General features: G+C 47.9%; 1 protein-coding gene across 2 annotated transcripts in view; it reads left to right on the top strand.

Moving 5' to 3' along the window:
* KCNN1 (potassium calcium-activated channel subfamily N member 1) overlaps positions 1–26,717 on the top strand; it is a 90,279-nt gene that overhangs the window by 60,714 nt on the left and 2,848 nt on the right. For both annotated transcript variants that reach the window (XM_081846246.1, XM_081846247.1), the window contains exons 5-8: positions 12,850–12,991; positions 15,720–15,830; positions 16,715–16,842; positions 25,037–25,106. In XM_081846246.1, the coding sequence (XP_081702372.1) occupies positions 12,850–12,991; positions 15,720–15,830; positions 16,715–16,842; positions 25,037–25,106 (451 nt within the window). The remainder of the gene's footprint in view (positions 1–12,849; positions 12,992–15,719; positions 15,831–16,714; positions 16,843–25,036; positions 25,107–26,717) is intronic.

The following is a 26,717-nucleotide window of genomic DNA, read 5'->3' as shown; positions in this document are numbered from 1 at the left end:
GAATTTTGGTGCTGTTGGGCTTTTAATGCAAGCCTGTATCTAATTCATCCTTTTGGAAACAGTAAGCAAACTGTTACTTCAACCATACTTCAAAATTTGCACTTATCGCAGTTTTGCAGTGAAGCTCTCCTGCCAAGTAATGAATGGAAAGGGAGGGAAAGTTAGTGAAAACAATAAATAAAATTCATTAATATTGCAGGAAAGTCTTCTCAAAAACGTTTCTGCATCAGGCAAAAATTGCATTTAAGAAAATGTGTATAAGGAGAAATTTGCACTAGAGTACTGGCAAATTGGTATGAGGGCATTAAAACAAGATAAAAATAAAACTATTACTACTAGTAGTATATTAGTAGTATTTATTTATTTCCTGCTCTTCACCGGCAGGTTCCAGGGCAGATTACAGCCATTTAAAGTTCAGAATTATTATTATTATTATTATTATTATTATACAACACCCATAATTATTATAAATAATAATAAATTATAAATTATTATAAATAATAATAAATTATAAATAATGAATTATTATAAATAATAATAATTTTATTTACATGCCACCCAGCCACTCTGAGCAGCTCCAACAAAATATTGGAAACACAATAAAAGCCCAAACATTAAAATCTTCCCTGTGCAGGGCTGTCTTCAGGTGTCTTCCAAAAGTCATATATTGTTTATCTGTTTGACATCTGATTAAAAACAGTTAAATCTGATTATGGTCACAGGAATAAGGTCCTGAAAGCACACATCTCAGGCGTCAAATGCCTGGAGAACTGAGCTTAAGACTTGGGAGAAATCATGGGAAACAGAAACAAATTCACCCCTCCCTCTTTGCACCAGATCTGGGCTTTCCCCTCGGCTGTCTCGGACCCAGGAGGGTGCCCCACACTTTCCGGCAGCCTCCCCCCCCCCCCCTGCGTTCGTCTCTGTGCCATTCGTGTGTGTCGTTTGCTTTCTGGACCTTTTGCCCTGTTTTTCCTCTGGCCTGGAAACTGCTCAATAACGTGCTGTTGTTGTTGTTGTTGTTTTTCCTCCTCTCGAAACCGCTGTGCTTCTCGTAGGGACAAACTGTGAGTTCCAATTGGCTAGCAGCCGGGTAGACGCAACCCTTGCACGGAGGCCAAGACTTGCTCAGAATTTAAGATTAGCTGCAGCTTGTGGGATTGGCAGTTTGGGGTGTCGTCTGGGGGGGGGGTCTGGGGTAGAGGAAACCCTGGGTGCTGCTGGTGGTTGTGAACTTTGAACAGAATCCCAAAGCTAATCTAGCTTTCGGAAGGAAGCTTTGTCCATCAATCCATTCATCCATATGTCTGTCTATCCTTCCTTCCTTCCTTCCTTCCTTCCTTCCTTCCTTCCTTCCTTCCTTCCTTCCTATTTTCACATCACCACCTCAACCTTCCCGTCCAGAGAAATTACTCCTCCAAAAAGCTTTATATCTTCCAAAATTCTCCCCATTCAACCCCTCCCATCTTAAGATGTTTGCATTCCTAGATGATTGGTCCTTCTTTCTCAAGAGAAAACAACACATGCATGCAAGATCTTGCCCTTGTCATCCTTCATGTCTAAATTTTGCACGGCACACACATGCAATTTACTTAAATTGTTTCGTCCCCATCTTCCTCGTTTGTGATGTGTGCAAGTCTGCATTGAAGGAACTGTCTCAGACCCTCTCCCTTCAAAACTGCATCATGATGAAACCTTCCAGAACACCAGATAATGATAGATGTCCATTAGCTTAGGAAACCTTACTGCAAGGGCAGTGAACCTTAGGCCTGGGGATAAATGCCTCTCTGTCTGACCCTCAGGATAATCTCTAGGCCACATCCTCCTCTCCTTGGACCACTCCAATCGCTCACCACTGCTTTGCTCCCTCCCTTCGGTGTTCTTGCCTGGCTGGCTGTAGGGATGGGTATAGAAACTAAGAGAGGATATATTTCTTAGGTATTATCCATCTGGAAGAACGAGATGCACAAATACAGGATGGGGGGTTCCTGGCTGTACCTGTGAAAAGGATCTGAGGTCTTAGTGGGCCACAAGCTAAATATGAGTGAACAGTGTGATACTAAAGTGAATGCTATTCTAGGTTGTATAACGAGAAGTCAAGTGTCCAAATCAAGGGAAGAAACAGAACTGCTCTATTCTGCCTTGGTCAGACCACACCTGCGTGGGGATGTTCAGGGATGCCGGAAAGGGTATATTGTTTGATTATAGCCTTTCCAACTTGTGTTAACACAAATTCACAATTTAGCGGAGTAACATTCCCCCTTTTAAACTCACAGCGGATGCGTTTGCTCAGGCTCGCTAAAGCCTCTATAATAACTGTTCTGCTATTTCCCCCTTATTCCCTCATAAAAGATAAGACACGACACAGTCTTCTATAAAAGTATAAAAACAGTTTACTCACATTCTGTTCACAATCGGATCCCAGAAGGCAGACTTAGCTTAGAAAAGTAACATACACCTGGAAACTATCCCATAAGGAGACAGTCCCTTTGTCCTCTCTTGGTCAGGAGAGCATCTTTGGTTGCATGTAGTCATAGAGAGCATGTAATCATAGAGAGAGAGATGGCTGCCCTGCCCTGTGCTTTGGTCATTACCTGCACAGGTGAGGCCACACCCACCTCTAGTTACATGCAGAGGAAGTCTGTCCCAGCCCAGAAGGAAACAGGAAGTTGACCTGCTGGCTGGACAAACATTCCTCCCCATGCGCAAACATGTTCACTCTAGCAATGTTGTACTTGACTGCTCTTGTGTTTCACATCCCACAACCTGGAATCCTGTGTGCAATTCTGGGCACCACAATTTAAGAAGGATGTTGGCAAACTGGTAGGTGTGCAGAGGAGGGCGGCCAAGATGATCAAGGGTCTGGAGACCAAGCCTTATGAGGAACGGTTGAGGGAATTATACCCAGTGCAGCCCAATAAAGAGAAGACTGAGAGGAGATATGATGGCCACCTTCAAATATATTCAGGGCTGTCACATGGAAGAGGGAACAAGCTTGTTTTCCCCTGCTCTGAAGGGCAGGACTGAAACAACGGATTTGTGTTACAAGAAAAGACATTCCAACTAAACATCAGGGAGAACCTTCTGAATGCAAGAGCTGTACAACAGTGGAACAATTCCCCTTGGGAGGTGGTTGACTTTGAAGGTTTATAAGCAGAGGTGGGATGGCCATCTGTGATGGATGCTTTTGCTGAGATTCCAGCATCCTTTCCGACTCTACGAGTGTATGAAAAGAAGATTAGACTAAAACTACAGAGCAGGAGATGGCTATAGCTGAACCCTTGCCATGTTGGCAATGTTTTGGGTCCAGTGTCTGAGCTCCTGAATACCAGATTCTGGAAACTGCCGCAGGGGAAGATTAGCCACCTCCCTCATTTTCAATGGGCCTACTCTGAGCATGGCAAACATGGGCTAAAACCCAATTCCCCCTTCCTGCCCACCTCCTCCAAACCCACCCCACATCTGACAAAGTGGCCTTTCATCCACAAAAGCTGGTGCCCCCATAAATCCTCAGCCTTTAAGCTGTCCCGAGGCAGCGCTGTCATTTCCTGGAAATTTATCACGGCTGCCAGGCAGGCATTCAACCTTGAGAGCGGAGCGAAGAGGGGGGTGGGCCCTGTCTTCTGCTCCCTCGTTCTCTTCTGGGCACAGCAGGATGGGTGGCTGGTGGTTGAGGAAGAACCCCCTTAGATGCCAAGATGGAGAAGCACCCCGGAAGCCCTTTCGTGAGCACCAGGAACTCTGCCAGCACGCCGTGGATTTTTTTCAGGGCTGCCTGGTTTCCTCTGTGCGAGGAAGCAGTGAGACAGGCCACACTCAGCCGTGAAGGGAACCGAGAAGGCTGCATGATTCAAGCACGCATGCACACCCACTGCCAGAGGAGAGCCAGAGGAGACTTTGATCCCTTCCTGGCCCAGTGATGCCTGCTTTTCACAGAACCATAGAACTGCAGGGACCCTTAGGGCCATCTAGTCCAACCCCTGCAATGCAGGAATCACAGATTTTGGGGGGGTTGGGGGGGGGAGAGACAGAACCGCCAGGCAGCTAAATCTTCCCACCCCTGTTTATCATCGTCATCATCGAATCATAGAATTGGAAGGGGACTCCAAAGGTCATCTAGTCCAACCCCCCTGCAATGCAGGAATCGCAACTAAAGCATCACCATCGTTATGTACGGCCCACCTTTTCCCCTGGGACCGGGACTCAAAATTAAAACCAACGCAGAGAAAATGCAGAAAGCTAAAGATCTATCAGAGATAGCAGTTGGGGGGGGGGGAAGCAATTAAATTATAATAGAACTGAGAACAATATAAAACTGAATCTTTGCAAGCTAGCAAAGCTGATCTAGCGAAAGCAACATAGTGCCATTGAAAGTCCTTTCCTGGGAAGCAGTCAGATTTTCCACGATGTGCATCCTGCATTGCAGTTGCGGGGTTGGACTAGATGACTCTGGGGTGGCCCCCCTCCTGACTCTGCAGATTTCCCCGCCACCCCTCACATCCTTTTCCGATGTTCCGAGCAAAATGTTCAACGGTTCACAACCACCGCTACCCTTCCCTGGGCAAGGAGGGCTGGATAGAGCTGGGGACGGAGGTCTGGGGGTCCACCAGTTCTAGCTGTGCAGGATGCATAGAAAGAAAGAAAGCAGCAATCCTAAATTCCTCCTCTTAACATTGCTTGGCGTAGTCAGGCTTGTCTGGGTCTTTCTGTTCCTTTAGTTTTTTCCCCTCTTGGGGGCAAATTTCTGCATTCCTCTATCCCAGTCTTACTCCCTGCATGCCACTCCAAAGCACCCTCTTCTCTGCTAACTTCCAGTGCATCTCCCAAAATCCACCACGCTCCATGCTGGTTCTTTTCCAAGGTCGGGGAGGAGGTTATTCTCTCTCTTTTCCTTTCCTTCTCCCTCCACCCCCCTTCCTTTTTTGCCTGCAGAGATTTGCACTGAAGGGTTTTGCTGAAAACCGTGAACTTTCTTTACTCAGGCCACACAGTTCACCTGCGGAACTCAGTGCCACAAGATGTGGCAGTGGCCAGTGTTTTAGTCAGCTATAGAAGCAGGGCAGGCAGCAGGCAGATAGGTATTTGCAGGGGGCACTGCAATTCGTGCATTGATTACAGACACAAGTGATGGGATAAAATTTTGCCAAACTGAATTGATCTCTTCGGAAAAGCCATACAATTTAACAATTCAAAACTCAGAGAGCACAGTTGTGGGCCTTATTTTAGTGGAAATTGGTAGACTATTGAAGAGGAGGAGTCAACTGCTGGTAGCCATGGTGTCTAAATAGAACCTTCTTGTTCAGGAATAGTCTATCTCCAAATAGTAATTGCTGGAACAAGCAGGTTTCGCATGCAAGCCCAGTTTTGTTCCCTCTCCCCAAGGGTATCAGAAGTTATCTGTTGGATTGCCAGGTGGTTTGATCCAGCCGGGCTCCCTTGTATTAAAGACTCATCACACTCATTGAACTTAATGGACCTTTCTAATTTAGGCCACATTCGTAAAATCCTTCTAAAGAACCAATTTAAACATTCATATATCCCCCCCCCCAAAAAAAATTCAGTGTGTGTACAAGCAGGAAGGTGTGCAGAGGAGGGCAACCAAGGGGATAAGGGGTTTGGAAATGAAGCCTTATGAGGAACAGTTGAAGGAGCTGAATATGTTTAGCCTGGAAAAGAAGAGACTGAGAGCAGCTAGGATAGCCATCAAAAATGGGGACGCTCCTTCAGGCATATGGGGCCAAGGCAGTTCAAACATTAAAACTTCCCAATAGAGGGTGGCCTTCTGATGTCTTCTAAAAGTCAGATAGTTTTTTAATTCCTTGACATCTGATGGGAGGGCTTTCCACAGGACGGGCGCCACCACCGAGAAGACCCTCTGCCTGGTTCCCTGTAGCTTCGCTTCTCGCAGGGAGGGAACCACCAGAAGGCCCTCGGAGCTGGACCTCTGTGTCCGGGCAGAACGATGGGGGTGGAGATGCTCCTTCAGATATACTGGACTGATGCCGTTTAGGGCTTTAAAGGTCAGCACCAACACTTTGAATTGTGCTCGGAAATGTACTGGGAGCCAGTTAAGATCCTTTAGGACCAGTGTTATATGGTCTTGGCGGCCACTCCCAGTCCCCAGTCTAGCTGCTGCATTGTGGATTAGTTGTTGTTTCTGAGTCACCTTCAAAGGTAGCCCCACGTAGAGCGCATGGCAGTAGTCCAAGAGGGACAAAACCAGAACCATAGCTGTCAACCTTCCCTTTTCTTGCAGGAAATTCCCTTATTCCAGCGCCGTTTCCCACTGCTTCCAGCTGCTATCCCGGATTGTTAGATATCCCATAGACTGTCCCTGGGACAGGTGAGGCTGCTGATCCCTTATTTTCGAGGCTGCTGATCCCTTATTTTCAAATCTGAAAGTTGACAGCTATGACCAGAACATGGACCACTCTGGGAGACAGGGAGCAGGCAAGGGAGGGTCTCAGATGGAGCTGGTAAACAGCTGCCCTGGACACAGAATTGACCTCTGCCTCCATGGACAGATGCGAGTCCAAAATGACACCCAGGCTGTGCACCTGATCCTTTAGGGACACAGTTACCCAGTGGCGTAGCGTGGGTTGTCAGCACCCGGGGCAAGGCAAGTAATTTGCGCCCCCTAACCCACGGATTTGCGCCCCCTAACCCGTGGATTTGCGCGGGTTAGGGGGCGCAAATCTGCAGTTACCCCACTCAGGATCAGCGAGGCCCCCACACCTGCCCGCCCCCTGTCCCCCAAAACAGTCCTTCTGTCTGGTCAGGACAGATGCATTATTCTCCATTTCTTCTGAATACACCAACCTTATTTCTGCAACACTGCAAGGCATTCCTTGCCCGCTCTGGTGAGAGCAGCCCTGGGCTCCTGCCCTGAAGGCGCTGCCACCTTCCAGCGAATCAATAGCAATCCTAATTAGCACCACGAGCAATTAAGTCACACTTCCCCCCATCCCCACCCCCCCATAGCGCTTCTTCAAAACTAATCTGCGCAGCTTTAAACGCTCCTTCGCTTTCCTCCAGTCTCCGGAGAGCAGTGACGCTCAGTTCAGCAGAATAAATCCCTCTGCGGGTATCACTCCACTCATCTCACATTAGCGCTAATTTGCTGTGTGCGTTGGAGTCGGGCGTTAAATTGCAAAGCCCTTTTCTTTCTTTCTTTCTTTTGCAAAGCGTTGTTGACATTTCCCTGTTCCCCCAGGACCTTACAAATATTCACAGGGGGGGTTTTCCGCTTTTTCCTTTCTGGCTTGTAGGCCTGTTTGCTCGGGATTGGCACTCAACAGCCGCTGGTTGAAACAAAACAAAACAGCCTTTCTTAACAACCCAGAAGTGTTACATCACAGAATCTTAAAATTGTAAAGCTGTAAGGGAACCCCGAGGGTCATCTAGTCCAACCCCCTGCAATGCAGGAATCTCAGCTTAATCATCCCTGACAGATGGCCTTCCAACCTCTGCTTTAAAATCTCCAAGGAAGGAGACCCCATAATCTCCCAAGGGAGACCATTCCACTGTAAAATGACTCTTAAACTGCCGGAAAGTTCTTCCTGCTGTTTAGTCAGAATCTCCTTTCTTGTAACCTGAAGCCATGGGTTCGAGTCCTACCCTCTGGAGCAGGAGAAAACAAGCTTGCTCCATCATTCAGGTGACAGCCCTTCAGATATTTAAAGATGGGCATCCTATCCCTTGGGACGTGGGTGGCGCTGTGGGTTAAACCACAGAACCTAGGGCTTGCCGATCAGAAGGTCGGTGGTTCAAATCCCCACAATGGGGTGAGCTCCCGTTGCTCAATCCCTGCTCCTGCCAACCTAGCAGTTCGAAAGCACGTCAAAGCAGTGACGTAGCGTGGGTTGTCAGCACCCGGGACAAGGCAAGTAATTTGCGCCCCTAACCCCTAACCTGCCGCCACTGCCAGCTTCTTCTTGCTGCTGCCTGGGCTGGGGTATTTACGGTAAGGTAGCCACGGCGGTGGCGGCGGCGGGTCCGTGTCAGGTGATCTGAGGCGAGTTGCCGCTGGCACTGCCGCCCAAACGACGCTGCTTGCCTGGAGGAGGAGGAGGGCAGAGAGGCGAGGAAAATGCAACATGGCCCAGCAGCTGCAGCGGCGGCGGCGGGGCTGTGAGGAGGGGCTGCCTGGCGTGCCCTCCGCGGCCCTGACGCGCGGGGACCGCGGCGAGCGCTAAGAGCCGCTGCCTGCCGGATGCCTTCAGCCCGGACGCGCGCACAGCTCGTCAGTCCCGCGAGACATGGGGCTCTGCTATAGCCTGCGCCCGAGGCTCTTCGGCGTCTCCGGAGGCGGCGAGCGCGCCCCCCCAGATGTTGCGCCCGGTGCGGCCGGCCCCCCCTGCACCCCCCACGCTACGCCACTGCGTCAAAGTGCAAGTAGATAAATAGGTCCAGCTCCAGCGGGAAGGTAAACGGCGTTTCCGTGCGCTGCTCTGGTTTGCCAGAAGCGGCTTAGTCATGCTGGCCACATGACCCGGAAGCTGTACGCCGGCTCCCTCGGCCAATAAAGCGAGATGAGCACCGCAACCCCAGAGTCGGCCACGACTAGACCTAATGCTCAGGGGTCCCTTTACCTTTACCTTTACCTCCTATCTCCTCTCAGTCTCCTCTTTTCCAGGCTAAACATCCCCTGCTCCTTCAACCGTTCCTCATAAGGTTTGGTTTCCAGACCCATCATCTTCTTGTTTGTCCTCCTCTGCACACCTTCCAGCTTGACCTAAAAGCATTCTGGATCTTCCAAAAGAAACACACAGTTTTCATGTAAAAATTCCTTCCAGTAGCACCTTAAAGACCAACTAAGTTAGTTCTAGGTATGAGCTTTCGTGTGCATGCACACTTCTTCAGATACACTGAAACAGAAGTCCCCAGACCCTTCTATATAGTGAGAAGGTGGGGAGGGGTATTACTCAGAAGGGGGGTGGGAATGGGTGATTGGCAGATAGCTGTGATGAGCCTGTTGACGACTCTTAATGACTGCAATAGGTCTTACAGGAAAAAGCAAGGGGTGAGAAGGTGAAAAATAACAAAGACATTGGATTCTTATCTCATTAGGTCTGAACAAAGACATTGGATTCTTATCTCATTATACATGACAAAGCCATTTTTCACCTTTTCACCCCTTGCTTTTTCCTGTAAGACCTATTGCAGTCGTTAAGAGTCGTCAACAGGCTCATCACAGCTATCTGCCAATCACCCATTCCCACCACCCTTCTGAGTAATACCCCTCCCCACCTTCTCACTATATAGAAGGGTCTGGTGACTTCTGTTTCAGTGTATCTGAAGAAGTGTGCATGCACACGAAAGCTCATACCTAGAACTAACTTAGTTGGTCTTTAAGGTGCTACTGGAAGGAATTTTTTGTTTTGACTATGGCAGACCAACACGGCTACCTATCTGTAAAAGGATAGCTCAGTTGGTAAAGCATGAGACTCTTTATCTCAGGTCATGAGTTTGAACCCCACATTGGGCAAAAAGACTTCTGCATTGCCGGCTGTTGAACCTCGTGGTTCCTTCCATCTCTCTGATTCCACTGTTGTGAGTCGAGGACCCGCTTGAGGATAAGAAAGACACCAGGACGCAGTATATTAGGTTAATGGGCTAAAAAAGACCACAACTTTATTGGTAACAGCCTGTGAGTGGTATTGGCTTAGACCCTGGATGAAACAACAGAGCGTGACTCCACCCCCTCAGGAAGGGGTGAGTCTAACAAGGGATAATAATAATAATAATAATAATAATAATAATAATAATAATAATAATAATATCTTTATTGTCATTGCCCCCTCTCGGGGACAACGAAATTACTTAATTAATTAACCACCAGTAGGAGGAGAATGTTGATGCAAATACAACTGTAAGCTCCCCCTGATGTCATTGGGGGTCGTGCCATGGCCCTAGCCACCAGCAAGGGCATCGGACAGGATCCACGACCGCCAGATTCCTTTAATGGAACACCCAAAAAGTGGAGGGGTAGGCGATGGCCACACCCTGCCCTCCAATACACAAACATATTCCAATGCCTAACCACCAATACCCAAAAAGTTGTGGCAATTTGCTACGAGATAGGTGAAAAACGTGGGTGGCAGGACGCGGGTGGCGCTGTGTGTTAAACCACAGAGCCTAGGACTTGCCGATCAGAAGGTCAGCGGTTTGAATCCCACGACGGGGTGAGCTCCCGTTGCTCGGTCCCAGCTCCTGCCAACCTAGCAGTTTGAAAGCACGTCAAAGTGCAAGTAGATAAATAGGTACCACTCTGGCGGGAAGGTAAACGGCATTTGCGTGCACTGCTCTGGTTCGCCAGAAGCGGCTTAGTCCTGCTGGCCACATGACCCGGAAGCTGTACGCCGGCTCCCTCGGCCAGTAAAGCGAGGTGAGTGCCGCAACCCCAGAGCCGGCCACGACTGGAGCTAATGGTCAGGGGTCTCTTTACCTAGGCGAAAAACCAAGTGGCCACTGCAAATTTGCCAGCTGGATAAAATTCCTACCAGGTCCCTTGGGCAACAAAGGCGACCAACCACAGGTCCATAGCAAGGTCAGAAACAAAACGATGAACTAAAGGGAGGGTGGGTGAGTGATCTGACGAAAACCAGCTGCGCAATGAGGGGGAAGCACTGCCACAGCCACATTTGAGCGGCTAAACTCCGCCCCCAAGCCTCCGCCCGATTGGTTGGCTGCCAGGGGCCACAGCAGGGCAGCCAGGGCAGCTGAGCAGGGGCTGGAAACCCCCCTGCTAACTCGGGAAACGGCTCCCGCTCACAACACCTCCCCTCTGAAAGGAGGAGAGGCTTTCTGTGACCTGTTCAGTCATTGCAATTGAGGGAAAGCCTGAGCCGGTGGTCTAATGACTTTAGAGATTTCTTGGTATTTTAGGGGTCCAGAATAATGAGGCCTGAGGGCATTTCCACTAAAGATGGGGAGAATGTTACTCAGAGCTCGCAATCCTGACTTCATTGTGATGAGATATATGCGATGACCTCTGTAAAGATCACTTGACCTTGTGGGGGACGCGACGGAGCTGAATGTTGGGAGATCCAGGACAGGAACGATGGAGAACTTATTCACGCAGTGCAGTTAACCTGTGGAACTCCCTGCCACAGGAGGCGGTGACGGCCATCAGACTTGGATGGCTTTAAAAGAGGATTGGACAGATTCGTGGAGGGGGGGCTGTCGAGGGCTACTAGCCAGGAGCGCTATGCTCTGCAGGCAGCAGTGCTTCTGAATGCCAGAAACTGCAAGGAGGGAGGCATATCTGGTGCATGGATCCTGCTTGCAGACTTCTCATCGGTGAATCTGGTTGGCCACTGTGAGAACAGGATGCTGCTGGGCCACTGGCCTGATCCAACAGGTAATAATAATAATAATAATAATTTATTAATTATACCCCGCCCATCTGGCTGAGTTTCCCCAGCCACTCTGGGCGGCTTCCAATTGAGTGTTAAAAACAATACAGCATTATTATTATTATTATTATTATTATTATTATTATTATTATTATTCCTAGCTGAGACCCTTCTCATGGAATACAGCAGTACCTCGGGTTACATACGCTTCAGGTTACACACTCCGCTAACCCAGAAATAGTACCTCGGGTTAAGAAATTTGCTTCAAGATGAGAGCAGAAATCATGTTCCAGCGGCGCGGCAGCAGCAGGAGGCCCCATTAGCTAAAGCGGTGCTTCAGGTTAATAACAGTTTCAGGTTAAAAACGGACCTCTGGAACGAATTAAGTACTTAACCTGAGGTACCACTGTATTCCCTTGCGTATGATGACACAGATTGAAAAGGCTTAGGGAAACAGTATTTTGAGGAGGAAGAGTAGGACTTTCTTTTGAGTAAACTTGCATAGGATCCATCTTCAAAAAGAATGGAAGTAAGAGAATCAAACATACTGATTGGGAGAAAAGCAGTCTTGTACCCAAAGAGGAATCTTGACTTATTTTTTTTTATGAAACAAACAAAACCCTTCAGTCTTTGAGCTGCAAAAAAAAAAAAAAAAAGTAAGCGGATGTTCATCCAGTGGAGTTCTCTGCTTGGAAACCCAAAGAGCAATCTTGCAACCAGCTTTGAGAATGCAGGAATGGACACTTTGAATGGTGTTGCTAATGCTCCAAGGCTGCCACAGGGATGGAATGAGAAGCCATATTTAGAACCAATGCACAATATAGGGCAGGAAAGGGATTCCCCGGTTCTGCAAAACTGAATTTCCAAACCACTGTTGGCTAAGATCAATGCTTCATTCACAGTCCTGGAGCAAACATGCAATGTGAAATAACAGCTGTCCTTCAAATGGGGAGGGCAGGAATTGCCCTTATCTGAATTTTGCAATGCAGTCGGCCGACTGAATATTGTGTGCAAAAAAAATTAGGGCAGTGTGTGCTTTGAAAACAACCTGACGCCCTATCATATTACAAAACGTTGCTTTGCAAGAAGATGCGTCTCTTAGTCAAACCCAATGCAAACATTTGTATATTAGGAGAAATTTGCACCAGAAATGCTGCCCGGTTTTCACGAGGGTATACATATATCGCTGGGCAGATGAGGAGAACTGAATTTAAAATGAGAAACCAAAATCAGCAAGTTCTGATGCATTTTGGATCCACATTTAAGGCGACAATTTACAACTGGAATACACCCAGTCCGATGCAAAACTCTTCCATCCTCTGTGGCAGCCTGCAGTGGGCAGAGATTGGGCACGTGGGGGGGGTGTCCTACTGTAGCCCCACCCTCACCCACTCCGGTTATGTGTGGGGCAGGCCTAGGGCAGAAGGGGAAGAAGCCAAGAAGGTTTTGATGGAGACTTCCCCCCCTCTCCTTTTACTCTCTTTCGGCCCAGATACCACGACAAGCAAGACGTGACCAGCAATTTCCTGGGGGCCATGTGGTTGATCTCCATCACCTTCCTCTCCATCGGCTACGGGGACATGGTCCCGCACACTTACTGTGGGAAAGGAGTCTGCCTGCTCACTGGGATTATGGTAAGGTACCATCTTTCCTGCTGGTGCACAGATTACCCTTTGTTTCTTACATTTCCCTGTTCTTCCTTCCCTGTATGTTCTGCCTTTCAGCTTGTAAGTCTTCTTTTTTCCTCTTCCCTCCCTGTACCTCTTTCCTTTCATGCCATGCCTTTCAGAGACTGCCTAGCTTTAATTTCAGGTGTAGGTCAGTGATTTAAAACAACAACAACAACATGGTGCCTGTGAAGTTAACTCTTTATTCAAAACAGTGCAGGCTTGGTGACCCAAGCAATTCTTCCCAGTAGGTCTTGCCCCAATGAGGCAGTTGCAAGTAATGAAGGTCCCCACCTTCCCACAACCATCTAAGTCCTCTCCAGGGTTTTTCTCAAGCAGTTGCAAACTGAGGCTGGATTGACGCTGACCTGTCATTAGAGATACAGTGGTACCTCGGGTTACAGACGCTTCAGGTTACAGATGCTTCAGGTTACAGACTCCGCTAACCCAGAAATAGTACCTCGGGTTAAGAACTTTGCTTCAGGATGAGAACAGAAATTGTGCGGCGGTGGCAGCGGGAGGCCCCATTAGCTAAGGTGGTGCTTCAGGTTAAGAACAGTTTCAGGTTAAGAACGGACCTCCGGAATGAATTAAGTTCTTAACCCGAGGTACCACTGTACCGTTCTAAAATATCACAGGGCATACATGTAAATTGGATTGTTTTGTTTTTGTTTATACAATTTTTATTAAATTTTCTCCTTTACAATTTAGTATATTCATTTAAACAACCTTAAAATACCAGTGGCTTCCCTTCTTCTCTTTCCATGGTTCATTTTGCACAGCATAAATCCCTGCGTATTTTATATAAACTAAACCATTCAGTATTCCATTATTACTTCCATCAAAACTTATTTACACTGCTGAATTTCTCTTAATACTGCCAGCGTCTCCAAGTGTACACAACCCCCCCACCCATATATTCAATAAACATTTCCCAATCTTCTTTAAATGTTCTTCTTGTTCTCTTTTTCTATAAGTTAGATCCGCAAGCTGCGCATATTCCATCAGTTTAAGTTGCCATTCTTCTTTGGTTGGGACCTCACTCGTTTTCCATTTTTGAGCTAACAAAACATGGGCCGCCGTAGTGGCATACATATATAACGTCACAGGGCACACTTGTAAATTGGATTTTTTTAAAAAAACAACCTTTCTTTCTTTCTTTCTTTCTTTCTTTCTTTCTTTCGTCAAAACGCTGTTTCCCATCTGCACTCTGCAACACCCTCTAGTGTCACATTTTATTAATGCCCTATGAATGTTAAAAGTAGGATGTGTCATAGAATCATAGAATCATAGAATATTCATAGAGTTGGAAGAGACCACAAGGGCCATCGAGTCCAACCCCCTGCCAAGCAGGAAACACCATCAGAGCACTCCTGACATATGGTTGTCAAGCCTCTGCTTAAAGACCTCCAAAGAAGGAGACTCCACCACACTCCTTGGCAGCAAATTCCACTGTCGAACAGCTCTTACTGTCAGGAAGTTCTTCCTAATGTTTAGGTGGAATCTTCTTTCTTGTAGTTTGGAACCATTGCTCCGTGTCCGCTTCTCTGGAGCAGCAGAAAACAACCTTTCTCCCTCCTCTATGTGACATCCTTTTATATATTTGAACATGGCTATCATATCACCCCTTAACCTCCTCTTCCATATAGGTATCAAAATATAGGTATCAAAACCATTCCATAACGCTTCCTTAACATTAAAAACCATGTGTGTAGATCTGCCCTGAGTCTGTGCACAGCTGAGCTCTAACATGCTCTGTCCATTTCACGGAGTGCCCTGGGAGGCCGGGCAGGGGGAGAGATGGTCACAGCAGGAGGGGGAGCCTCCCTGGATTCTTCAGCAGCCGAACTCATTGCTGCCTCTTGGGCCCCTTCCTCTCCTGCCTTCTCCTCTGCTAGAAGCCAGAATTGTTCCCAGACTATGAATCACTGCTTAGAAATGTACAGTATAAGATTTACAGGAGATTGGAAGAAACAAATGAATTATTTGAAGAGCAACTGTAACCAACAAATTACGCTGGTAGGACCACAAGAAGTTTTGTAAGGAGAAATGTATGAAGCATTGCAAAGTAGAGGAAGAACAGAGATATTAGTTATGAATTAAATGTAATTGTGGAAGTAAGAAATGTGTATTTAGGGAATAGGTTGGAAAATTTTCAGATGTGATTGATGGAAGTAAAAAAAATATGATACAGTGGTACCTCGGGTTACATACACTTCAGGTTACATACGCTTCAGGTTACAGACTCCACTAACCCAGAAATAGTGCTTCAGGTTAAGAACTTTGCTTCAGGATGAGAACAGATACTGTGCTCCGGCGGCGCGGCGGCAGCAGGAGGCTCCATTAGCTAAAGTGGTGCTTCAGGTTAAGAACAGTTTCAGGTTAAGTACAGACCTCCGGAATGAATTAAGTACTTAACCCGAGGTACCACTGTATAAGATATGAAAGTATGTTTAATTACTGTTGAAAATGATATGTTGAAAAACTAATAAAAAATATATTTTTTAATATATATATATATGTCCACCCTTTAGAGATTTTGGTAATTGGATGGCATGTTACTAACTTAAATGAAAATATGGAGCACACTGCAGCATCCTTGAATATGGCTTACTTCTCCCGCCTCCTTCAGCAGGCAGGCATCCAACCGGTTTGGCTTTCCCTATTCTAACCCACCCTCTTCCTTCTCCTGCAGGGTGCAGGTTGTACAGCTCTCGTGGTTGCCGTGGTCGCCCGGAAGCTTGAACTGACCAAAGCGGAAAAGCACGTCCACAACTTCATGATGGATACACAGCTATCAAAGCGGGTAAGAGGTGCAGCACCCTCGGCCCTGATCCTCAGCATAGACAGAGTGTGGGTGGTAGTCAACCCTTGTTCTGCTCAAGAGTAAACTCATCGAAGGTCATGGACACAAATAACTTGGGCTAATCCATTTTCCGTGGGTCGTCTCCAACGCTGGTCATACTCAGAGTAGACCCATTGAATTCAATGGGCATGAGAATGCAAGGGCCATGAATTTCAATGGGTCTCTACACGGAAGATCTTTACTTTGAGGAACAACCTCCTCTACTGCCATTTTATAAAACGCACAGGATTGCTGTTCCAAAGGCAATTCCTTGTAGCGGCCATTCCGAGAATCAAGACTTGACTCTGTGAAAACAGTAATATTTATTTACTTCATAATATGCATGCACCCCTTGTTTTTTTTTTAAAAAACCTCAAAGCAGTGTGAGGGGTGTGTGTGTTTGTGTATCACAATAAAATGATCCAATAAAAACAGATTAAAACTCACACCACCTTTCTAAATATCTGGATGGCAAAAATCTCTTTAGCAGATGCCAATAAGGGTACTAGGATATCAAAAGGCAGGGAATTCCAAAGTGTAGATGCTGCCACACAAAAAGACCGAGTTCTTAATTAACTCCGAATAGTTAGCTTTCTTAAGACACGGGTGCAACTTAGCATCTTCACAAACAATCCTTCACGGGGTCAAACTTGGGTTGGTTGGTGATAATCGAGAGCTATCGCAATGGGAGCAAGGTGGGATTGGTAAGAGACTGTGCCGTCACGAACTCCAGAGAGCCTATTCTTTTGGAAGAGCGCCGCTCACCACCTCAGACTTCTCCTGCTTGTCTGATGCCCATCTCCTTTTCTTTCCCCCTTAACCTCTTTCCCTCCCCAACCCCCCAGGTGAAGAATTCTGCCGCCAACGTACTCAGGGAAACGTGGCTGATCTACAAGCACACCAAGCTGGTGAGGAAGATTGACCATGCCAAAGTACGGAAACACCAGCGTAAGTTCCTCCAAGCCATCCATCAGTAAGTCAAACATGTTTACCTGCTTCAACCCCCCCCCCAGTGCCTGCTGCTTCCTGCTCCCACCCACCCACCCTCCATCCCCCTGTTCTGTTGTCCAGGTCTCTCCCTGACTTGGGGGTCCCTGCCTGAAAGGAGGGGAATCCGCCCCACTAAATACGATGCACCGTTCAATCGTTGCAAAAATCTGCTGCTAGCTGGGGGTGGCATTGGGTTGTTATACGAAACCTACCCGTATCGTGTGGGAACGTTCAGGGATGCAGGAGAGGATATATTGTCTGATTATAGCCTTTCCAACTTGTGTTAACAAGTTCACAATTTAGCAGAGTAACATTCCCCTGTTTAAACTCACAGCGGATGCGTTTGCTCAGTCTCGCTAAAGGCTCTATAATAACTGTTCTGATATTTTCCCCTTATTCTCTCATAAAAGATAAGACACGACACAGTCTTCTATAAAAGTATAAAAGAGTTTACTCACTCACATTCTGTTCACAACTGGATGCCAGAAGGCAGACTTAGCTTAGAAAAGTAACATACACCTGGAAACTATCCCATAAAGAGACAGTCCCTTTGTCCTTCCTTGGCTGAAGGCCAAGAGAGCATCTTTGGCTAAGCCGATGTTGCTTCTTCAACGAAAGTAGTCATAGAGAGAGAGATGGCTGCCCTGCCCTGTGCTTTTGTCATTACCTACACAGGTGAGGCCACGCCCACCTCTAGTCACATGCAGAGGAAGTCTGTCCCAGCCCAGAAGGAAACAAGAAGTTGACCTGCTGGCTGGACAAACATTCCTCCCCCTTGTGTAAACATGTTCACTCTAGGAATGTTGTACTTGACTGCTCTTGTGTTTCACATCCCACGTATAAGGTCTGTGTGAGAATGTTGTGGCTAGTAGGAGAGGATATATTGATTAAATACTGTATTATCCTTCCTCACCCACACTAGTGAGTCAGTAGCAGAGTCCATTTTCTCCAGTATATTGCAAGAAGCTAGTTGGTAGATTCGTTTGGATCTCTGTACTTAAGCAGTCCAATCTGGCTTGTCCAGACTGGGTTCGATCCTGGTAAATTCCCCTTTATTCCCTCTTAAAACAATAAGGACACAACAGTCTTCTTTTAAAAGTAATGACAATAACTTTACTTACATTCAGTTCACAGTATGATCCTGAAGGCAGGTTTTAGCTTTTAGCTGCAGAAGAGAGTGTGAGTTTATCCCATATGGGATATGAGTTTATCCCATATGTGCTGCTGGCTGAGAGCCAGCAGAAAACAAAAATACATCAAGAGAACACCATCAAGAGAAGGAAGAGAAGGAAGATGGCCATGTGACCAGCCCTTTTATGGGGTCTCCTAGGGCCACGCCCATCTACCTGGTCACACGCAGGGGTGTATGCTCCAGACCAGGTGTCACAGGAAGTCCTCCTGGCTGGAGCAATATCCCCTTGTGTGTCCACTCTGGGCAAACAGGAAGTGTTGTATTTGACTGCTTTCTGTGACGTTACATCCCACAGTCTGTGCCACTTTGATTTGGAGCCACATACTGGCCTTGTCCACATCTAGGTATTGCCCTCGGAGAAGACTCAAGAAACCATAAATGTTATGGGAAAGGTTAGGTTCATTCTGTGGGAATGTTCAGGGAGGCAGGAGAGGATATATTGCTTAATTATTTCCTTCCCAACTTGTGTTAACATGTTCTATAATTTAGCAGAGTAACATTTCCCTTTTTAAATTTGTACAGCAGATAACGTCTTTGCCAGGCTTGTATAAGCCTCTAGAGTAAGTTTCCTCGTAATTCCCCTTTATTCCCCCATAAAACATTAGACACGACACAGTTTTGTATAAAATTATAAAAGAGTTTACTCACACACATTCTGTTCACAGATGGATCCCAGAAGACAGACTTAAGTTACAAAATATATACACCTGGAATCTATCCCATAAGGAGATAGTTCCTTTGTCCTCTCTTGGCTGTAAGCCAAGATGCCAAGAAAGCATCTCAGGCTAAGAAGATGTTGCTTCTTCAAGGAATGTAGTTAGAGAGAGAGATGGCTGCCTCCCCTGTGCTGTTTTGTTACCTGCACCGGTGAAGTCACACCCACCTCTGGTCACATGCAGAGGAAGTCTGTCCCAGCCCAGGAGGAAACAGGAAGTTCCGACTGGCTGGTCCAGACATCCCCTTTTATGTTCACTCTAGGAATGTTGTATTTGATTGCTCTGTGTTTCACATCCAAATATAACAATGTAGAGCAACAGTTCCCATTTTTTTGGGGGGGGGAAGGGAACCTCACCCACCTGCTTCCAAAAATGCACCCCAGGGCCTCCTACCTCTACCATACAAAAAGCAGAACAGCGGTTTGCACGAACCACTAATAGTGGGGTGGGAGAGTTAAAAAAAATAAAATCACATCTCGTAATCAATGTGTCCCTTTTGTTTCAGATAGTACATGGGAAGACGAGTCTAAAAAGTCCAGGACACAAATTTTCACAGCCCTCTAGTGCAGTGTTTCCCAACCTTGTGCCTCCAGCTGTTTTTGAACTACAACTCCCATCATCCCTGACTAGCAAGACCAGTGGCAAGGGATGATGGGAATTGTAGTCCAAAAACAGCTGGAGGCACAAGGTTGGGAAACACTGCGTCTAGTGAATATGGTGGTTCATTTACCAGAAGTAACGCATTTCACACGTTCCAACATTTCTCCCGTGAAAATACGGACATCCTAAGGGAAAGCAGGGCATTCCGGGATCAAATCAGAAACCGGGACGGCTTCTGTAAATCTGGGACTGTCCCTGGAAAATAGGGACACTTGGAGGGTCTGGTGTTTAGTGTTAACTTTGGAAGTATATACTCGATTCTGACCAAACATAGCCACTCAGAGCAAAATATACAGAGGAGACTTGGTTTGGGAAAGTAGCTGTATCTGGGGTAAGGCAATATTGCCGTTGGTTGAGTGCCATTACACAAGGATATAGATACATGCAAGAAATTGCAAGCTTCTTCTGCATCATGGTCAGCGAGTCTGATAAAAAAAACCCACATGCCCCATATCTAGGTTTCCTAACCCAACCCAAGTCTAGAAGAGCAGCTTCTGTTTAGCTTCCAAGATCCTGGGACAGCACCTTTGCCAGATTTTCGGTCAAGGACAGCTGCCGCCTCCGCCACACAGACTTTCATGTGTTTCAAACCATTTGTGTTTTTCAAATCCCCCTCCCATATCCGTGTTAACCATCTGCTTGTGTGCATCGATGCAACATGGGGAGGAGAGGGAGATGTGTTGGTGTGGCGGCACACACAATTGCACGTCGAGGTTCCCTCGCTTCCCCTTGCGTCGAAGGCGATCTACGATGAGACGGTTTGTCAGCGAACCAGAGTGTGTGAACTTGCAGAGTTGTGCCGTCAAAATAACCTTGAGGCGACAAAATTGTGGGTCCCTGGCTTTCGTTTACAGTCTTTTACAAGCAGTGTGTTATCAGTAATGTTAAGTTGTGGGTGAACATATCAGACGACACAGCGATTCTTCAAACAGCTCTTGTTTATTCACAGGCCAGGACAGAACTGAACTGAAGGGTTCAGTCAGCCTGCTTATATAGAGCTCCAGTACAACGTTACTGTAACAACTTTCTAAAACTATCCAATCACTGAACGTCACTTTCGATCCCTTATTTGCATAACTATCTACAGTATCCCCCTGCTGGCCCAGGGTGAGAACTTCAGTACATAACAAGTAATGTCGGGGCAAGGGTGGGTGGCGGAGGGAGGGAGAGAGAGAGAGAGAGAGAGAGAGAGAGGTGTAACCAAACTGACAGAACTGGAATCGGTGGTGCTCTCAAGAGTCCAACGCTTTTCCCAGCTCGGCCAGCCAGTGCTGGTGATATTGACCTAGATGGATTGGTGGTTTATCTCAGTGCAAGGCAACTTCCCTTGTGAACAAAGGACCTGAATCTTTCTTGGTCCCCCAGCTCAGCAGTCTTCCATACAGTAGGATGCAAGTTCAATCACATGCCTTCCAACGTTTCCCCGATGAAAACAGGGACATCCTAAGGAAAAGCGGGACATTCCAGGGTCAGATCAGAAACTGGGACGGCTTCTGTAAACCCAGGACTGTCCCTGGAAAATAGGGACACTTGGATGCTTAAATATACATTCCCAAAAAAGGCTGAAGAACTATTGCTAGGTTTAATAGGAGAGGATATTAAGAAGGTTAAGAAGATTACCGTATTTTTCGTCCTATAGGGCGCACCGGCCCATAGGACGCACCTCATTTTTGGGGGTGGGGAATGAATAATAAAAAATTATTCCCCCCCCCAGCCGCGGCTGCCGCCCCAAACCTTGCGCACGCCTGCCCGAAGCACAGGGCACCCTCCGGAGGGCTCCGCGTGCTTCGGGCGGCAAGCTACCGCTCCAAGCCTTGCACGCCCGGCGGGAGCTCCTGCCGGGCGCGCAAGGCTTGCAGACACTCGCCCGAAGCACGGGGAGCCCTCCAGAGGACTCCCTGTGCTTCGGGCAACAGGCTGCCGCCCCAAGCCTTGCACGCTCGGCAGGAGTACAGGGAGCCCTCCGGAGGGCTCTGCGTGCTTCGGGTGGCAAGCTGCCGCCCCAAGCCTTGCGCGCCTGGCGGGAGCTCCTGCCAGGTGCGCAAGGCTTGCAGACACTCGCCAGAAGCACGGGGAGCCCTCCGGAGGGCTCTGTGTGCTTCGGGCGGCAGGTTGCCGCCCCAAGCTTCGCGCGCCCAGCGGGAGCTCCTGCCGGGCGCGCAAGGCTTGCAGACACTCGCCGGGGCTGCAGGCTGCTGCCATCAAGCCTTGTGAGCCCGCAGGAACTCCCACCGGGCTTGCAAGGCTTGCGGATAGCTTCCTGAAGCCTGGAGAGCGAGAGGGGTCGGTGCGCACCGATGCCTCTCGCTCTCCAGGCTTCAGCGAAAGCCTGCATTCGCCCCATAGGACGCACACACTTTCCCCCTTCATTTTTGGAGGGGAAAAAGTGCGTCCTATGGGGCGAAAAATACGGTATATATGTATGCTATGACAACTGCCAGAGTTTTGATAGCCCAAAAATGGAAAACACAAGGGATACCAACTGTGAAGGAGTGGCAGACAAAGTTGGTCGAATACGCAGAATTAGCAAAACTGACCCATAGGATTCGTAGTCAGGAGGAAACAAAGTACCAAAAAGAATGGAGGAAATTTATGGTCTATATAAGTGAGAATGGTAGAAATTTGAAGACGTTAGCAGGACTGAAATAAATCTTAGGTCATGGTTTAATTATTATTAAGGGACTGTGGATTAGTGATTGTAATAAGAAAACCTGCGGAAGGGATGTCAACTGCTCTACGGTGCGTAAAGTAAGGCAGATGTAAAAAGATTTGAAATACTTGTGTATTTTGTTGGTGTATTTGAATTGAAAACTTAATAAAAAGCATTTTTAAAAAAGAAAAAGGAAATAGGGACACTTGGAGGGTCTGCATGGCATTGCCATGGAAGAGATGGAAATCTCTGGCAAGGCGCTTCTGTCAGTCAGTGCCGGCAATATTGAACTAGGTGGACTGGGGAAGCAGGTCTGGCTCTGTATAAGATGAATTCCTATGTTCCTGTGCATAACAGGGAATCGCTGGCAGTGCCCCCCCCCCCCCGGTTAGTGTGTGCTGGGTTTTCGGCTATCCTCATAACTTCAACCCACAATTTGACCACTCCGGGGTGGGAATCTGTGGGTTCTGGGGAGCAGAGAAGGCGGTGTCTGTCTGGCGGTGTGACCCCCCCCTTCCTATCTCTCATGTTTATTTAAACCTGTGCTGTTGTTTTGTCTCTGTTCCCTCCCCCCTCCACCCCGCCCCGCCCTTGCAGAGCCCAGAAGTAAGTTACTGTTCCGCCAGAACTTTTGTTTGACTGCATGGTTTGCCCGTCTTTGTCTCCACCCCTCCGGGAGGCCACAACGCCGACCCCATTCAGACACACACGCATGCCCGAATTACGCACGCAAAGGTGCACATCCCAACCACGCTTCACCCCGGCCAGCCCTCGGCTAACCCAAATTTCTCTCCGTTTCGAAATGTGGACAGCGAGAGAGAGAGAGAGAAAAGAGAGAGAGAGAGAGAGAGAGTCAGAAATTTGGGGGTTCGTAGCATGCCAGTCCACTGCCAACTTGCAAATGCCGTCTTTCTCTTCCCTCCCATCTATCTCTCAGCACAAGCTGTTTCCATCTTGCCTGTGTCTCGCGACGTTGCTCTGATTTAGAGGCCAAGCAACGTGAGGGCTTTCTGGACCCATCCATAAGTGGGAGCGTCATTATGTCTCCATCTCCATCTCTGCCTGTATATCGGGAAGTTTTCAATGTTTGACATTTTACTATGTTTCCATAAGTGCTGCAAGCAGCCCACAGCGGCTGGGGGAACCCAGCCAGCTTGGCAGGGTAGAAATAATAAAATTATTATTATTGTTATTATTATTATTAAACTGCTCCCTTCAATGTCATCATTGCTCTGCCCATCACAGCCTGGCAGATCCCATCTGAATTATTATTATTATTCTGAAGGTAAACAGCATTTCCATGTGCCCTGGCACTTGTCACGGTGTCCCGTTGCACCGGAAGCGGTTTAATTCTGCTTGCCATATGACCTGTCTGTGGGCAAACGCCAGTTCCCTTGGGGAAGATGACTGTCGAACCCCATAGTCGAATTTGACTGGACTTAACCACCCAAGGGTCCTTCACCTTTAGCTATTGCTATTAGTATTATTATAGCCCTCCCTTCCACGGGCCACAACCATGTAAACTCAACATTAAAAAACACACTCAGTCAAAACCGCAGCTGGGATGTCGGGATAATGCAGCACATTTTCCGCATGTGACAAAAGCTGGGCAATGAAGGTGCCTTGTAGAACTCTGTGGGGAGGGAGATACGCAATGCAGGGGCTGCCACAGAGAAGGCAGTCTTTCTCCCCAAACTGCCACCCCCCCAAAAAAAAGACTTCTGCAGGCAAGAGGGCCACCTCTGCTGTGTTTTCCACTAGCAACAATGGCTATGCGATGCCTAGACAGTAATGCCTGTTGCTAGAAACCCACGGGAAGGGCGAGTTGGTTCTGTGTTCGAGTCCTGGTTGAGAGTCTCCCATAATGGGCATCCCGTTGGTCTCTTCTTATGTTCTTAACACGTGAGAGTCTGCAGTCTCTCAGATATTTGGAACCTGAGTCGTTTAAGGGCTGTAAACATAGCGTGAGCATCTTCAAATAACTCAGGGAATGTGAGATGATTCTCTCTCCCGCCCCACCATTGCTTTCCCAATTTCCTGATAAGCCAGGCTGGGAAAGGTCCATGGAATCCATCCTTCGGACTGCCACAGGAGTGATCTGCCTGTCAGTGATCACACAGTTCAAAGGTGGAGTTAGCTCTTTATTAGCAAAAACACCATCTCCACAGACGTGGCTGAGTTCCAGGCCTGATGAGGAGAGCATCTCATTTCCGGTGGTCTTCCTCCATAAAATTCAGTTGCCGAGACTGAAAGTCCCCACCCCCTCCTCTCCAGGGCTTTCCCCCCCAAGCAATCAGAGACTGCTCCTGTCATCAGCCAACTCTTCACCCTTTTCATGCCTCTACTGGTTCTGGGAGACAAGAGGGGAGGAGACCTGGTTGCAGCACCTTCGCTGCCCTGATGCCTTCCGAATGCTTTAGAAGATACATCCATCCAGTTTGCATTTTCACGCAAATATGACCTGATCCGTGCCCCAAACCAATATGCGAGCCGAGAAGACAGCTCTCAGGGTGAATCAGACTAATATTTAAAAGCAGCACCATATCCCTAAAAGTGGTAAGGGGCCTCTAAATTTTCTAGTGGGGTGAAAACCCAACAGGGTTTCTCAGAAGCTGAGTGGCTGACCTCCAAGGCTCAGCTGAGACAGGAAGGTCTTCTCCAGCCCCCCCAAAAACCTAGAGGTGGAGGGTCACTCCATGCTGAGAGAGGGCTCTTCTCTAAGCTGTCTCCACCCAAGCCAATGGTCTCGTGCCATTGGCTCCCTGCATGCCTGGGTGTGTGTGTGTTTGGATCCAGCAAGGCGGGATCTGGAATTGTGTGCATGTCTGTCTTCGGTGATGGTGGGATCTCTTTCTCTCATCTCCTGTCTGTTCCACCTGCAGACCGCTGCTTCGTGAAACCCCAACGTCCTGCCCGCCTCCCCTCATCTTTAATTCCCGCTATCGCTTTTGCTTTCCAGGTTGAGGAGCGTGAAAATGGAACAGAGGAAGCTCAACGACCAGGCAAACACCCTGGTGGATTTGTCAAAGGTGAGCCACGCCTGGGTGACGGAAACATCAAGCAATGTTTGGGTCTCTGCTTGAAGTAATCACCTTGGATTGGGGTAGGGGCTCAATGCCAGTGGTTGGCAAGGTTTACTTCTAGCATCTGCGCAGACACAATTTTTGGCATCTGCACATGCGCAGATGCGCTTTCTGGCACTGTGGAAGCAAGTCCCCATGCCATACTGCGGCGGTTTAGCGCAACGTGTTGGGACTCGCCAAGCTGGCAGCTCAGTTCGGGGGTGGCTCATGGGCCAGTTAAACGACCCCCGTGGGCCGCTTGTGGCCAACCCCTGCTCAATGCAATTCTTATCAAAGGTAAAAAGGTAAAGGAACCCCTGACCGTTAGGTCCATTCGTGGCCGACTCTGGGGTTGCGACGCTCATCTCGCTTTATTGGCCGAGGGAGCCGGCGTATAGTTTCTGGGTCATGTGGCCAGCATGACTAAGTCGCTTCTGGCGAACCGGAGCAGTGCATGGAAATGCTGTTTACCTTCCCGTCGGAGTGGTACCTATTTATCTACTTGCACTTTGACGTGCTTTCGAACTGCTAGGTTGGCAGGAGCAGGGACCGAGCAACCCCCGTGGCAGGGATTCGAACCGCCGACCTTCTGATCAGCAAGTCCTAGGCTCTGTGGTTTAACCCACAGTGCCACCCGCGTCCCTATCTTATCAAAGGTAGCCAGCCCTTTATTCAGAATTGTGGGGATGTTCTGGGGTGCAGGAGAGGATATATTGACTAATTATATCCTTATCCAACTTGTGCTAACAAGTTCCCAAAATATCAGCAGAGTTTATGACATTCCCTTTTAAGTTCGCAACGGTAACGCTTGCACAGGTTCGCTAGAACCTCTATAATAATTACTCTGGTAATTTCCCCTTTTGTTCCCTCTTAAAATACAAGACACGACACAGTCTTTATAAAAGTATAAAAGAGTTTACTCACATTCTGTTCACAATATGATCCCAGAAGGCAGACAGCTTAAAAAAGGTTACATACACTTAGAATCTATCTTATAGGAAGATAGTCCTTATCTCCTCTCTTGGCTGAGAGCCAAGAGGGCATGTTGCTCCTTCAGAAGATGAAGATGAGAGAGAGGCAACAGAGAGAATGGCTGCCTGTCCTGTACTTTTATCATTACCTGCACAGGTGAGGCCACACCCACCTCTGGTCACATGCGGAGGAAGTCCGTCCCCAGGAAGTTTACCTGCTTGCTGGACAGACATCCCTCCCCATGTTCTAGGAATGTTGTCATTGACTGCTCCTGTGTTTACATCCCACAAGAATCATGAAGACTAGGCTCTTGCTTTATTTATAAGGGGAAGTTGCAGCATCTGTTCTACAGGGGAAATGTCCCAGGTTTAATCCCTGATATTGGAAGGGTCTGGGAATGTCCCGCTGCTTGAAACCCTGGAGAGCTGTTACCTGCCAGGGGAAATATTGAGCTGGATCAGTGGTTCTCAAAGTGGACAGAGGAAGGAAGGAAGGGAGGGAGGGAGGGAGGGAGGGGATGGCCTGGATGAGAGGCACCAGCTTCAGAGCACCCTAGCAAACCCTCAGGATAAGAAGGCTCATAGCCAGGGGGCAGAAGAGGTAACA

The sequence above is a fragment of the Podarcis erhardii genome (genome assembly GCF_964252035.2).
Source record: "Podarcis erhardii genome assembly, chromosome: 18".
Lineage (NCBI taxonomy): Eukaryota > Metazoa > Chordata > Lepidosauria > Squamata > Lacertidae > Podarcis > Podarcis erhardii.
The sequence above is the reverse complement of the archived record's forward strand: the minus strand, read 5'-3'. Positions and strand labels throughout refer to the sequence as shown.